The sequence below is a fragment of the Globicephala melas genome, chromosome 19, assembly GCF_963455315.2.
Source record: "Globicephala melas chromosome 19, mGloMel1.2, whole genome shotgun sequence".
In the NCBI taxonomy this organism is placed as follows: Eukaryota; Metazoa; Chordata; class Mammalia; order Artiodactyla; family Delphinidae; genus Globicephala; species Globicephala melas.
The window spans coordinates 45,265,934-45,280,861 of NC_083332.1; the positions used below are offsets into that span (position 1 = coordinate 45,265,934).

At 43.7% G+C, this 14,928-nt stretch overlaps 1 protein-coding gene across 1 annotated transcript in view; it reads left to right on the top strand.

Moving 5' to 3' along the window:
• Nucleotides 1–795: 795 nt before the first annotated feature.
• Nucleotides 796–14,928, top strand: part of SNTB2 (syntrophin beta 2) — a 100,263-nt gene continuing 86,130 nt past the window's right edge. Inside the window, exon 1 of the mRNA XM_030863523.3 lies at nt 796–1,390. Coding sequence (XP_030719383.1) covers nt 811–1,390 — 580 coding nt within the window. The 5' untranslated portion in view covers nt 796–810. The remainder of the gene's footprint in view (nt 1,391–14,928) is intronic.

Genomic DNA, 14,928 nt, shown 5'->3' on the forward strand with positions numbered 1-14,928 from the left:
TTGGAATTCTGGCATCTTCCTAAGTAACTCATTTGACAAATATCTTTGAGGCCTACCTATTGTGGCTGCAGGGCTAAAGAAGATATGGTCTCCTCTGGCATTACTGGCAAGTAAACGGGATTACAAAGCAGAGTGACAAATGCTTGGATTCATGCCTCTGGACCTATTGCCTAGGTGGACTGTTGAGCTTCCACTGTCACCTCTGTGAAGCTGTCCCCAGGCCCAACTAAATGTTTCTTCTACTCTGCTCTCAGGGTGTTTTCTACATGTCACTTAACCACATAATATCACATCAGGTTGGTTGGTTCTCCATTTTCCTCCCCCACTAGACCGCTAGCTCTGAGCTGTGGCACGTTTTATCCAGCTCCTCTCCAGGCCTCAAAGGGAGCACACTGCGGAGCATCCTGTAAATACGTAACGAACCAGTCAATGCAAGTGAACATGCAACTCGGTCTTGCAGGATTGCAAAGTGCCTCTCGAAGCTGATTTTGCTTTCCGTGCCCAGGCAGCTCTGGTGAATTGCACAGTAGAGGTCAGGAGTTGGGGGTGGGGAGATCGGAGGCGTACGAGGAAGAAGGTGAGTCCAAGCCCCACTTCGCTAGAGCTGCCCACGTCCGGTAAACTGTAACCCACTGGATGCGGTCAACTCCTTAACCTCCCGGAAGCGGCTCAGCCGGCCTCTCCCCGCCCCTCCGGAAGGTGGGCGTGGCCCCTAATGAATAATGAATCGCCGCGGTGGCGGCGGGGGGGGGGCCGGCGGGCCCGCCCCCTCGGGCGGGAAGGGGGAAGCGCCGAGGCTGCCTGACTGGAATGAGGGTAGCTGCGGCGACTGCGGCGGCGGGAGCGGGGCCGGCCATGGCGGTGTGGACGCGGGCCACCAAAGCGGGGCTGGTGGAGCTGCTCCTGAGGGAGCGCTGGGTCCGAGTGGTGGCCGAGCTGAGCGGGGAGAGCCTGAGCCTGACGGGCGACGCCGCGGCGGCTGAGCCTGAACCCGCTCTCGGGCCCGCGGCGGCCGCCTTCAACGGCCTCCCGAACGGCGGCAGCGCGGGCGACTCACTGCCTGGGAGCCCGAGCCGCGGCCTGGGCCCCCCGAGCCCACCCGCGCCGCCGCGGGGCCCGGCGGGCGAGGCGGGCGCGTCACCGCCCGTGCGCCGGGTGCGGGTGGTGAAGCAGGAGGCGGGCGGCCTGGGCATCAGCATCAAGGGCGGCCGCGAGAACCGGATGCCGATTCTCATCTCCAAGATCTTCCCGGGACTGGCGGCCGACCAGAGCCGGGCGCTGCGGCTGGGCGACGCCATCCTGTCGGTGAACGGCACCGACCTGCGCCAGGCCACCCACGACCAGGCCGTGCAGGCGCTGAAGCGCGCGGGCAAGGAGGTGCTGCTGGAGGGTGAGCGGGGCCGGCGGGCGGGCGGGCGGTGCTGGGCTGACCGGCGCTCACTTTGTTTCTGCCACCCTACCCGCTTTGCTGGGCCAGACCCTTCCCTCTCCCCCGCCCCCTGGGTCCTCACCTTCCTCTCTACTGGTAGCCCGGCTCTCCCCAAACCCCGTCTGCTGGAGCTTTGAGGATGGAAAAACTGATGCTCCCTACAGGAAAAGTTGGGCAGCCGCCGAAGTGTGGCTTGCAGTCCCCAAGGAAGACTCGGTTGAGATTTAGTAAGAAGCAGCCTTGCTGGAAGCCCCGCCTCTGCACGATAAGCTGACACTAAGAACTAGAGGGGGACGGAACGAAGCTCTGGAGGTCTCCGTTTGCCTCCTGAGAAGTGCCGGGTTGGCGCTTTCTTCGCTCACCTCTGGCTCCCCAGGGCAGGCGGGTCTGTTAGAAAAAAAAAAAAAAATTCGTCCACACCGGTGCCAGCGGTATGCATGGGCAAACCACCAAAACGCTGGTTAATTTATGGGAATTTAACCCATCATTGGCTCTCAACAATTACCAAAGGAGATCATAGCACGTCATTGAAGCCAGAAAGCTGAAACAGCAAGTTTGTGTGGTTAATGAGCCTTGTTTAACAGTGGACTCTCACGTGTTTGAACATTTACTGCCAACTAGAGTTTTGCCCCTTTTGCAGGAGACTCGTGCCAGCTTCCTACCATTCACAGGCCTCAAGTCTTTAAGCTTATTAGAAGTCTGAAATGTTAAACCTCAAGTTATGTTTGAATAGCTAGGATTATTCTTTAAGTATGCATGTGATCTGTTACTTGGGTCATTTGTGATGAATTTATGGATTTACTAAATTTATGATTTACTAAATCTCAAAATTAAATCTCATCTACTTGAAGGACTCATACATGTTGGAGGTAATATTCAGAAATTTTTGAGCAATCGGCCTTCTTTCACTGATGATTTCAGTCATTCAAGAAGCATTTATTGCTGGCTATATAGAACAGAATATAAAAGATGATGTGTCTATTTGGTGTCTAGTTGGGGAAAGGATAGAAAAGTGCAAAACAACTTACAATTTATAGATTACGGAGTGCAAACTATATAAATGCCAAGGGAACGCAAAGTTAGGAAGTAGTTAGTGGAAATTGTATTGGTCAGCGAGGAATTTTTCAAGGAGCTGAATCTTGAGCCAGGTCTCCAAGGAAGTGATGGACATAGGCAGAGATGAGTCAGGAGGGTATTCCTAGCAGAGGAAGAAGAGAAGGGAAGGGGTGGGGAGTGGAGGTAGGAAGAGGCCGATCATCAAACTGAGAGGCCAGAAGTCCAGCTTGGCAAAGTGATTGTCACTTTTTTCTAAATCTGCTGGTAAATGTTTGGGAAAATGTTAGTTTGCAAGTAAATATTTTAATGTGCTCCAGTTGTGAAATTCCAGTGTCCCACCTTTATAATATCCTATTTATAAATCTCATTTATATCTCACTTAGGTGGGGCTAGACATTGCTCAGAAATTAGTGCTAATAAAAGGAATAAAATTATAGATCATGGCCTGGGTGGTATGTGTATAAAAAAATTGTTACCATAAATGTGTACTTTGAAATTAGGCTAGCTAAGAATTCGGTTGTAAATTCTTAGAGCCAGAATATTGAATGTAGTACTATTTATGTGGTGCTCAGTGGTGGTGGGCAGACATTTCAACTCTTTACCCCATATTTTTAAAAAAATCCAGTTTTTTTTTAGATATAATTTGAACCTGGTATTCATACCAATTAAGTGAAAATCATCTAGTAAATGCTTCCCAATATTCATTAGACTAAAATAGGCCACATGTGCTTTTAGAAGGAGGGTTTACAAATGGCAGCATAACATTTATTGAATGCCTATTTACCTAACACACAGGTTCTATTTTATTTTCCCATTTTGTAAAAGACAAGTAGTTTTTGTTCTTATGTGTGGGGGAAAGTATGAAATTGAACTTTCAAGCCAAGGGATATAAAAATAAAATTGCTTAGAATATGTAAAATCACTGAAAACAGTGATTTAATTGAACCAAACATGTAAAATTGAGAGCTAGTGTCCCATCCAGGAAGCCCACTTAAAAAAAAAAAAAAAAATTATTTATTTATTTATGGCTGCATTGGGTCTTCATTGCTGCGCGTGGGCTTTCTCTTGTTGCAACAAGTGGGGGGGCTACTCTTCATTGCTGTGCATGGGCTTCTCATTGCGGTGGCTTTTCTTGTTGGGGAGCACGGGATCTAGGTGCTCGGGCTTCAGTAGTTGTGGCTTGCGGGCTCTAAAGCACAGGCTCAGTAGTTGTGGCACACGGGCTTAGTTGCTCCGTGGCATGTGGGATCTTCCCGGACTGGGGCTCGAACATGTGTCCCCTGCATTGGCAGGCAGATTCTTAACTACTGCGCCATGTCCCAGGTAGGCTACTTTTTTTTTTTTTTTTTTTTTTTTTGGCTGCGTTGGATCTTAGTTGCTGTGCACAGGCTTTCTCCAGTTGTGGCAAGCGGGGGCTACTCTTCACTGTGGAGCGCGAGCTCTAGGCGTGCGGACTTCAGTAGTTGTGGCTCCCAGGCTCTAGAGCGCAGGCTCAGTCGTTGTGGCTCACGGGCCCAGAACGCAAACTCAGTAGTTGTGGCGCACAGGCTTAGTTGCTCCGTGGCATGTGGGATCTTCCCCGACCAGGGCTTGAACCCGTGTCCCCTGCCTTGGCAGGCGGATTCTTAACCACTGGGCCACCAAGGAAGTCCAAAGCCTACTTTTAAAAGATGACTTTTATGATTAGCCCTTAAAGTTTTGGAACTGTATGGTCCTTCCATTAGATGTCTCAAAACTTGAAAAACTACCTTAACATTAGCACAGTGATGCTCTTTTGTGGTGTGGGCAGGGAATTTCAGGCATTCCCTTACCACCCCCAAGCAAAGGAAAACTAGTCTCTGGTTGCCTGTGGTTAGGGAACTGAGTGAGCTAAGGGTTTTTTTTTATCTCATGGATTTGTAGGGATTATTCATTCATACATGAAACATTTATTCAACTCTGCCACGTGCCAGAGGCGCTTGAAGATGGTATCTGATTCCTGCCCTCAAGAAGTTTGGAGTTGAGATAAGAGAGAGTTAAGAAATAGTACAGCAAAGGGTTAAAAGCGATGTGAGAATAGAACTCTGGAGAGGGCGCAGCACAGAGGAAGGAGAGATCTATGGAAGACTGTCGTGGGCATCAGAGGTTGAGGATGCCCAGGAAAAGGCTGATGGAAAAGTTGAAGTTTGAATTGAGCCTTCCCCTAAGGAGAAAGCTGCCACCAGTAAAGACACAAATGAGAGACAGGAAGAAGTCATTTTGCCCAGTGAGGGTAGAGGACGAATGAGGACTTTGTGGTCAGCTAGACCTGGATATGTTTCTGGCTAGTGGTTTGTAACCCCTAGGCAGGTTACTCACCCTTGCTCCACCTTAGTTTCCTCATCTGTAAAACCAGCATAGTAATAATACCTCCTTACAGGGTTGTTATTCATTTGACAGTTTATGTGCTGGGAGCCTTTTTGGGTACTGGGAATACAGCAGTAAACAACAATAATGAAAACAAAGTCTGAATGAGGAAGGTAGGACTAGGTCATGAAGGTATGCTGTAAGTTAACAGGCACTCTCAGAATAGCCAGGATAACAAGTTGTTAAAATCCAAGGCTCCATTTTACCTGAAAAGACATACATGGTAAGAATAAGTTGTTTTAGGTGAACACTTCAAGAATGAGTTTGCACTTGCATGCAAACACCTTTTTCTAATCTTGTTTTCCTGTCATCTCTTGTATAGGTCAACTTTTTTATCCTTAAGTTTTGCATTTAGTTTTTCATCCCTCTGATTTTTCCTATTCCTTCACACTTGCTGTTCAGAACCTTAAAACTTGCTAATAAACGTGTGCTAGTAGTTTTGACTAATGTCTCTTAGCACTGATATTAAGATATGCTGAAATTCACAGATTCTCAGCATGAAGGGGTGACTACTCTTCTATCATAGTGTATGTTGAATTTACTGTATCCTGTGTGCTGGAAATGGGGTCTATCCAGAAAGCTTCTAGAATTTATATTTGAATTAGACTACACATCAAAAAGTGTTCAGAAGAGGTTAGGAAAGAGCATCGTGTCCAGCTTAAGTTGTTGTTGTTTTAATTTATTTATTTGGCGGTGCCAGTTCTTAAGTTGCTGCGTGTGACATCTTCACTGTGGCATTCAGGATCTTTTTTTTTTTTTTTTTTTTTTTTTTTTTTTTTTTTGCAGTACGCGGGCCTCTCACTGTTGTGGCCTCTCCTGTTGCGGAGCACAGGCTCCGGACGCGCAGGCTCAGCGGCCATGGCTCACGGGCCCAGCCGCTCCGCGGCATGTGGGATCTTCCCGGACCAGGGCACGAACCCGTGTCCCCTGCATCGGCAGGCGGACTCTCAACCACTGCGCCACCAGGGAAGCCCCAGGAGCTTTTTAGTTGCAGCATGCGGGCTCTTTTTTTTTCTAATGTGTATACATATTTTATTGGATCTCATTTTCTTTTTTTTTAATGTCATTATTGGAGTATAATTGCTTTACAATGTTTTGTTAGTTCCTCCTGTATAACAAAGTGAATCAGCTATATGTATCCATGTATCCCCATATCCCCTCCCTCTTGCATCTACCTCCCACCCTCCCTATCCTGCCTCTCTAGATGGTCACAAAGTACCGAGGTGATCTCCCTCTGCTGTGCAGCTGCTTCCCACAAGCTATCTATTTTACATTTGGTAGTGTATATATGTCAATGTTACTCTCTCACTTCGTCCCAGCTCCCCCCTGCCCACCCCAATCTGTGTCCTCATGTCCATTCTCTACGTCTGTGTCTTTATTCCTGTCCTGCCCCTAGGTTCATCAGAACCTTTTTTTTTTTTTTTTTTTAGATTCCATATATATGTGTTAGTATATGGTTATTTGTTTTTCTCTTTCTGACTTACTTCATTCTGTATGACAGACTCTAGGTCCATCCACCTCACTACAAATAACTCAATTTCCTTTCTTTTTATGGCTGAGTAATATATTCCATTGTATATATGTGCCACATCTTCTTTATCCATTCATCTGTCGATGGACATTTAGGTTGCTTCCATGACCTGGCTATTGTAAATAGTGCTGCAGTGAACATTGTGGTACATGTCTCTCTTTGAATTATGGTTTTCTCAGGGTATATGCCCAGTAGTGGGATTGCTGGGTCATATGGTAGTTCTATTTTTAGTTTTTTAAGGAACCTCCATACTGTTCTCCATAGTGGCTGTATCAATTTACATTCCCACCAACAGTGCAAGAGGGTTCCCTTTTCTCCACACCCTCTACAGCACTTGTTGTTTGTAGACTTTTTGTTGATGGCCAGTCTGACCGTGTGAGGTGATACCTCATCGTGGTTTTGATTTGCATTTCTCTAATGATTAGTGATGTTGAGCATCCTTTCATGTGTTTGTTGGCAATCTGTATATCTTTGGAGAAATGTCTGTTTAGGTCTTCCACCCACTTTTGGATTGGGTTGTTTGTTTCTTTGATATTGAGCTGCATGAGCTGCTTGTATATTTTGGAGATTAATCCTTTCTTAATTACTTCGTTTGCAAATATTTTCTCCCATTCTGAGAGTTGTCTTTTCGTCTTGTTTATAGTTTCCTTTGCTGTGCAAAAGCTTTTAAGTTTCATTAGGTCCCATTTATTTATTTTTGTTTTTATTTCCATTACTCTAGGAGGTGGGTCAAAAAGGATCTTGCTGTGATTTATGTCATAGAATGTTCTGCCTATATTTTCCTCTAAGATATTTATAGTGTCTGGGCATGCGGGCTCTCAGTGTGGCATGTGGGATCTAGTTCCCTGACCAGGGATCGAACCCAGGCCCCCTGTATTAGGAGTGGGGAGTCTTAACTACTGGACCACCAGGGAAGTCCCCAGCTTAAGGTTTGATATTTGAGAAAAGATCAATAAATTTTTGAAGCAATTCTCATTGGAATATTGTTGGAAAATCATCTTTTATTGTGTAAATATGATTCTAAAAGTATCGTTATCAAATCTATTGAAAAGAAAATGGTTAGGTGTATAGAGGAAGTTATCTGACATGAAATTTAATTTCAGAGTTGAAAGTAATTTTTTTATCTAGAATAGGTTGAGATTTTGAGTGTCTTATATAATATGACTTGCTCTTTGTGTATGTTAGGGGACGTGTAACGAATACTGCTGACGTTATTAGGCTACTCATTTGAAGAAGCTAGTTTGGGTTCCTACACTGCCACTTTCTTCACCGTATGTTGGAAAAGTTGAGAGTCTCCTAGAGAAAACATTTTACATTTTCTTTGAGACTTTGCCATGTATATTCATCAGTCTATCTCTTAAATAACCACTAAATTGTTAGGACGTTTTGTGTTTCTCTGTTTTTTCTTTTTAACTAGCCTCTTTGTATTTCACTTGAATGATTAGACATGTTTATATGAGAAACCATGTCTTTGTAACCAGATTATTTCTTATAGAGTCCCCTTCTTGCTAAAATATGCCCTCTATATTATTAGAAAAATATGAGAAATTTATTGGTTCTAATACAGAGTGGTTACGAAAATTCTAAGAGCATTTTTAGAAACCATAACCAGGCTTTAATTTAGATCTCAATTGATGACTCAGTAACTTCAACTGATGTATTCCCTGCTATGTAGTCCTTACGGGATAAAGATTACTTTACTTTGTGATCAAATGTTTATCTTTGTACCTAAGGGATGAGGTGCAGCCTGTGGCTATGGAACAGTGTTCTGCTGTGCTGAGCAGACTGAGTCATTCAAGGATCCAGTCACTGTCCTTGGCTAAGCTAGCATACTCTCTTACCCAGCTGAACAACAAATGATGCTCATTAATGTTAAGTGAGTTACCGAAGGTCTCAGAATTTCTATTGATTTTTAGGGGGAAAATGTTTTTTCCTTTGGGCAAGAGGAAAAATCTTACCTGGAATTAAAAAAATTGTGAAGTCTCATCTTCCAGATGAGGAATTAATGACCAAAGAGGTTAAGTGGCATGCTTAAGGTCACCTAAGTAATCAGTGGTGGAACTCAGACTGAAACCCTGTTCACTGCTGTCTCCCTTGTACCATGATATCTACAACCAGTCATTCAGAACTTCTAGCATCTCCTATGCATCATCATGTTGCAGTGTGTTGTGAGAGATCAGTATGCAAAAGAAGTTGAAGGTGGTCCCTGGCATCAAAGAACTTAGACTGAAATTGGGGAGGGAAAACCACCACATAGAGAGTAATTGCTGAAATGTGTAGTACTCACTCTTCAAGAGTTCTCTGAAGAGGTGATCAGTTGGGGGATGGAAGAGTCAAGTGTGACTTCATTGGGGAGGGGATAGTTTTGTCTGAGGCCTAAAGGACAAGTTGCTTCTCTGTAGATGGAAGGTAGTCCAAGTTGAGGAGGTAAATTGAGCAAAAGCCAAAATGAGCATGACCTACGATAGGAAGTAAGGAGAACAGGAATGGACTTGGGGGAAGAAAATTAAGCTGGGTAGATAAATTGGAGCCAGATTATGCAAGGCCTTGAAAGCAGGCCAGAGGAATTTGGACCTTTTTCATTCTATCAGTCAACCTTAAGTACCTACTGCAAATGAGGTGTTGTGGTAGATGCTGGGAATTCAAAATTGGGAGTAATCCCTGCCCTTTAGGCTAGTAGGGAAACAGTTATAGCCGGCTGTGATAGTGCTTTAAAAGAGATGAGAAGATGATGCCCCGGAAGCAGAGGTAGCAGTGCAAAGGAGACAGCATGTCAGAGGTAAGAAAGTGATGAGTAGCTGATGTGTTGAGAGAGGTGAAGCGTGGGAAGATGCAGGAAGTGTGTAGCTGGAGAGCAGGCTGGAAAGGTGGGCAGAGGCCAGATCATCAAGGGCCTTGTGTGCAGTGCCAACCAGTGGTCACTAGTGGGGTTTATATTTTCAACCTAAAAAAGGAAGAACTTGAGTTTTATTAATATTATATAAGTAACCCTGGTTCTCTTCCTCAGTCTTATAAGACAGTGACATTACACACTCGATACACAAGGTGATGTCTCGAGGGAAGAGTGAAAGAGCTTCACAAAGCACAGGAATTGAATGTGGTGACCTTATTAATTTGTCTGCTATTATCATATTGCAACTTATTGCAGTTTACTTGAGCCTGGTTGAGTGGATTTATAATATATTATCTGCTTTTAACTAAATTAATCTTCACAAAATGAGATTAAAGATTTGCACAGAGAAACCGTTGATTGAAGATAATTCTAACACTATAAATAATAAAAATGTAGGGTTTACATTTCTCCTAGTAGGAGCTCTTTGTCACATTTCAAGGTAAGCCTGTCAAGAAGTCAGCCTAAAAAATGAAATTGTCAAGAAGACTATTTGAAATATGGATTAATACATTATCATGAATAATGAACTATATGAGACTGTATTGTACTTTGAATCATACAGTAGCTAAGATAGTATGACTTCATCAGGGATATATTTAGTGTATTTCATCTTCATCTCATTCATTCTTTTTTTTTTTTTTTTTTTTCCTGCGGTACGCAGGCCTCTCACTGTTGTGGCCTCTCCCGTTGCGGAGCACAGGCTCCGGACGCGCAGGCTCAGCGGCCATGGCTCACAGGTCCAGCCGCTCTGTGGCATGTGGGATCTTCCTGGACCGGGGCACGAACCCGTGTCCCCTGCATCGGCAGGTGGACTCTCAACTACTGGGCCACCAGGGAAGCCCCCATTCTTGATGTTTACATTTTGTATATATTCTATAATATGTATGCATTAATGAATATTCGTGGGATGAGCGTGTAGACTCACATGTTTACTGATGAGTGTGTACTACCAAAAGTTTTAGGGACTTCCCTGGTGGTGCAGTGGTTAAGAATCTGCCTGCCAATGCAGGGGACATGGACTCAATCCGTGGTCTGGGAAGATCCCACATGCTGCGGAGCAGCTAAGCCCGTGTGCCACAACTACTGAAGCCGCACACCTAGAGCCTGTGCTCCACAACAAGAGAAGCCACTGCAATGAGAAGCCCGCGCACCTCAACAAAGAGTAGCCCCCGCTCACCGCAACTAGACAAAGCCTGCACGCAGCAACAAAGACCCAACATAGCCAAAAATAGATTAATTAATTTAAAAAAATACACTTAAAAAAAAAAAGTTTTAGGCCTGGCAAGCCACCCAGGTTTTAAAATGCTTTAAATGAGCAGTGCTTTAAACAAAGAAGCAATCTCTTAGGAAGAGTGGCAGATAGGGAGTGTAGGAGCTCAAGACATGAGGTAAGGGAAAGCAGTTAGGAGGCTGTTGCGACACCATTAGGATAGTGAGACTGGATAGGACAGTATGAAGCTGAAAGATATTAAGGAGATAGAAACAACAGGTCTAAATGATCAGTTTGGGGACCTAAGGGGAGAGGAAAAGAGAGGGAGGATAACTCCTAGATGTTTGGCTTGGGAAAGTGGATATCTATGAAACCAAAACAAATGGGGGAGGAACTAGTTTTTTGGGTGAAGAGAAGAAGTTTGGTTTGGACATGTTGAATTTGAGTCACCTGTGTGACAACCTGGTGCAAAAGGCTGGTACAGATCTGTAGTCAAGAGAAATGTCAGAAATGAGTTGAAGATTTATGAGATGTTAGGGTAGAAGTGGTGATTAATGCCATAAGTGTCAATGTAATCATTAACAGAGTGCAAATTAAAAAGAAAAGTAGGGGGCTTCCCTGGTGGTGCAGTGGTTGAGAGTCCGCCTGCCGATGCGGGGGACGCGGGTTCGTGCCCCGGTCCGGGAGGATCCGCGGAGCGGCTGGGCCCGTGGGCCATGGCTGCTGGGCCTGCGCGTCCGGAGCCTGTGCTCCGCAGCGGGAGAGGCCGCGACAGTGAGAGGCCCGCGTACAGCAAAAAAGAAAAAAAAAAAGAGAAGTAGGAACAGGATGGAAGCCTGCAGAACCCCTACATTTAAAATGATAGTGGAGGAAGAGAAATCTGGAAAGAAATGGTCCAGGGAGTGGAAGTCAGGGAGGCAAGAGTTTCACAAAGACGGGGGTGATCAACATCTTCAGATGCTGGAGAAGTCAAGAAGGAAAAAGAAGTCCGTTGGGTTTGGTGATTAGAGAACAAGATTGTTAGAGTTCTGTTAAGAGCAGTTTCATTAGAGTGACAAGAGCAGAGAGCAGTGAGTAGACCTTACTTTTTTAAAGTTTCTCAGAAAAACAAAAGAAGAAGGAAAGGTGGTAACTAGAGTTGAATAAAGTATCCAAGAAGGATTTTATTTTCGTAGTTGTTTGTTTTTTATTTTGTTTTGTTTTAAGGGAAAGAATTAGGACATATTTATACAGCAAGGAGAAAAGGCTGGCTGAGAAAGGGAGAGGTTGGAGAGATAGAAGGGATGGGGAACTGATGCAATCCATTCTTGAGCCAGGAAGTGACATGATGGGAACAGAATTTTGTGTTGGCAGCAGTGGGTGCGCTTGATGTAATGCAAAGAGGAAAGAGCAAATGTAGGAAAAACTACAGCTGTTGTAGTGAAAAGCAATCCAAAGCAGAGGTGATAACCATTGAAGGGGGTGATGGTGGTGGCCCTGAGAATAGAGAGGAAGATTCAATTCAAGAAACAGTTTAAAGCAGGTGATTTCTTGCCAGGGGACAGCAGATCCACTGGGGACCATTTCCTACCCAGACAGCCTCCTTCTGACTGCCTGGGGCACCCAAAGATTGCATACTTGTAGAGAATCTCTGGCCTCTGTTACTAGCATGGGCATTTGATGCCTCAGAGATGTTGGAGTGGAAAATTGAGAGCCACTGTTTCAAAGGAAGAAATGACAGGATGTGGGGGCAGGTTGGATATAGTGAATTAACCCTGAGATTTCTCTCCAGGGACAGCAGAAGCACTTAGCTTTGTTATAAAGCACTTAGGCAGTGTCAGCTGGCTCTGGGGATTGAGAAGAAAAATTTTAGTTTATAAACACTACATAGTCACACAGCATGAGAGCATATTCTTCCTTTAAAGGGTTTTTTCCCTAGGTTAGTGAAAGGAGTTGTTGGCTTCTTCTACAGAAATGATGGTATATTCAGGTGAGTTTAATATTTTGTGTCTGAAAAAATACAGTTGATTTAGTTACTAACTGCCATTCTAAGGAATATACACTTGAGTCCTTCATAAAATTTGTGCTTGATTTCAGTGTAAAAACAAAACTTGTGAAATAATTTTGTATGTAAACAAAGCGCCAGTGATTATGGTATCCGTAGATTGACCTTTTAGGAAGAGTAAAGAGTTATAAAACTCAAATTTGTTTTGGTTTCTATGATCCGGCTCCCAAGACATTGCTAGAATGTTTTGACATATAACTAGTTAAGAATATGTGAAGTGTAGCCTTTTTTTTTTTTTTCCCCAGCTGCACCCGGCTTGTGGGATCTTAGTTCCCCAGACTAGGGATTGAACCCGGCCTGTGAGTGACAGTGCAGAGTCCTAACCACTGGACTGCCAGGGAATTCCCAAAGTGCAGCTTTTAAAAAAAATTACTTTGGCTTTTCTGCAACATTCTTTCTTTCTACCACCTTTTACCCTCTTGTTTTTAATTTTGCAAGTTTTTTTTATAAATTTATTTATTTTATTTTTGGCTGCGTTGTGTCTTCATTGCTGCGCGTGGGCTTTTCTCTGGTTGTGGTGAGCGGGGACTACTCTTCCTTGCAGTGTGAGGGCTTCTCACTGCAGTGGCTTCTCTTGCTGTGGAGTACAGGCTCTAGGTGCGCGGGCTTCAGCAGTTGTGGCACATGGGCTCAGTAGTTGTGGCTCGCGGGCTCTACAGTGCAGGCTTAGTAGTTGTGGCACACTGGCTTAGTTGCTCCGCAGCATGTAGGATCTTCCTGGGCCAGGGATTGAACCCGTGTCCCCTGCATTGGCAGGCGAATTCTTAACCACTGTGCCAGCAGGGAAGCCCCTGCAAGTTTTTTAGAATGCTTTATGAAAGGAAACTTGATGGGATAGAGAGATGAGAAAGTTAAATCCTTATCTTTCAGTTTAATTAATCTGTCATGTATATAAAATACTACACCTCACATTTGGAAAATGGGAAGCTTTGATATTTCATTTAAAGAGACTCAGACAAATTAAAGATTTATTTATTTATTTTTAGTAAAATCAGTTGATAACTAATAAATTTTTTTAAAAGAAATGCATGTGCCTTATTCAAGGCTCTGTTGGTTTCAAAGCACAGAAACCGATTCAAGCTAGTTCAAATAAAAGGATGGAGGTATTGTAAAGATACCGACAGGTCTCAGGACTCCAGAAAAAGCTGAGCAGCCAGGCCTCAGAAATGTCACGAACCCAGGCAGTGCTGACACTCTGCTTTCCACTCTTGCTCACGTCTCCTCATCTTAGAGTTTCTCTGTTTCTCTCTGAGAATGTTCTTTTGCAGTAGCTTTGCTCTAGTCCTTTTATGGTTTCATTTTTTATATTTAAGTCTTTAATCTACGTGGAGTTTATTTTAACATAGGTATGCAAGAGATTTAACTTTATATACTTTCCCAAATAGCTGATTATCTCAGCATTTGTCAAATAATCCTCTTGGATGCACTGTCAGATAGATTGGTGGGGCTGCCTGGAGTGCCATGTGGAGAAAGATTCCGAAGTGATATCTGGGTTCAGCAGGAAAGGCTATGCTTAATTAGTGATGTCTGCAATGAGTGTGCCAGGGTGAGGTACAATATGCTACATATCTGCCACCATAGGAATGACCTGTCCTTTCCTCTCTGATTTTAATTGCACCATTTTGTACATATTTAATTTTTTATATTCTGCAGTCTGATTCTAGATTTTCTGTTTGAGTGTTTCGTAACCACACTGTATGTTGTAACTTTAACATTTAATAATTGATAATTCAAGTGGACTACACCAGTCAAGAAGAATTTGAAAAATAACAATAAACAATTGCAGGCTGGTATAGTTACTTATTTGTCCAGATAAATTTTGGAATGATTTTATCATTCTTTAAAAAACTCCTTTGGGATTTTGACTTAAATTGTATTAAATCCATAAATTAATTTTGAAGAGAACTGAGGTTCTTGTAATATCTGTTTCCCAATCATTTTGCCAGAAATATTGGACCTCTGTCATACACGTTCAAGCATGTGGCAAGAGGTATGGGACGTTCCGATTGGCCAGGCCTAAGTCACGTATTCACCTTGGAGCCAGGGAATAGGGCAACTCCCCCGGCTCCACGTGGACTGAAAGTGGTGGTTTCTCAAAAGATAATCAAGGTGATGTTACCAAAAGAAGGTGGAATGGATGGTAGGCAGGCATAAACAACAGACATCCACTACAATGTTCCAAAAACATCAGAAGATGGTATTAGAGATTAAACAAGAAACTACCATATTAGTTGAGAGATTTAGAAACTTTACAGACAGCTGTAAAAGGAAAGCAAGAATAATATATTTGCTTGGGTATAGGTGAACTAAGTGGAGCTTTTCAAAGACTCTTTAAACTCTGAAGTGAATAATAAGTTATTCTCAGCATTTCTTTTAGTGG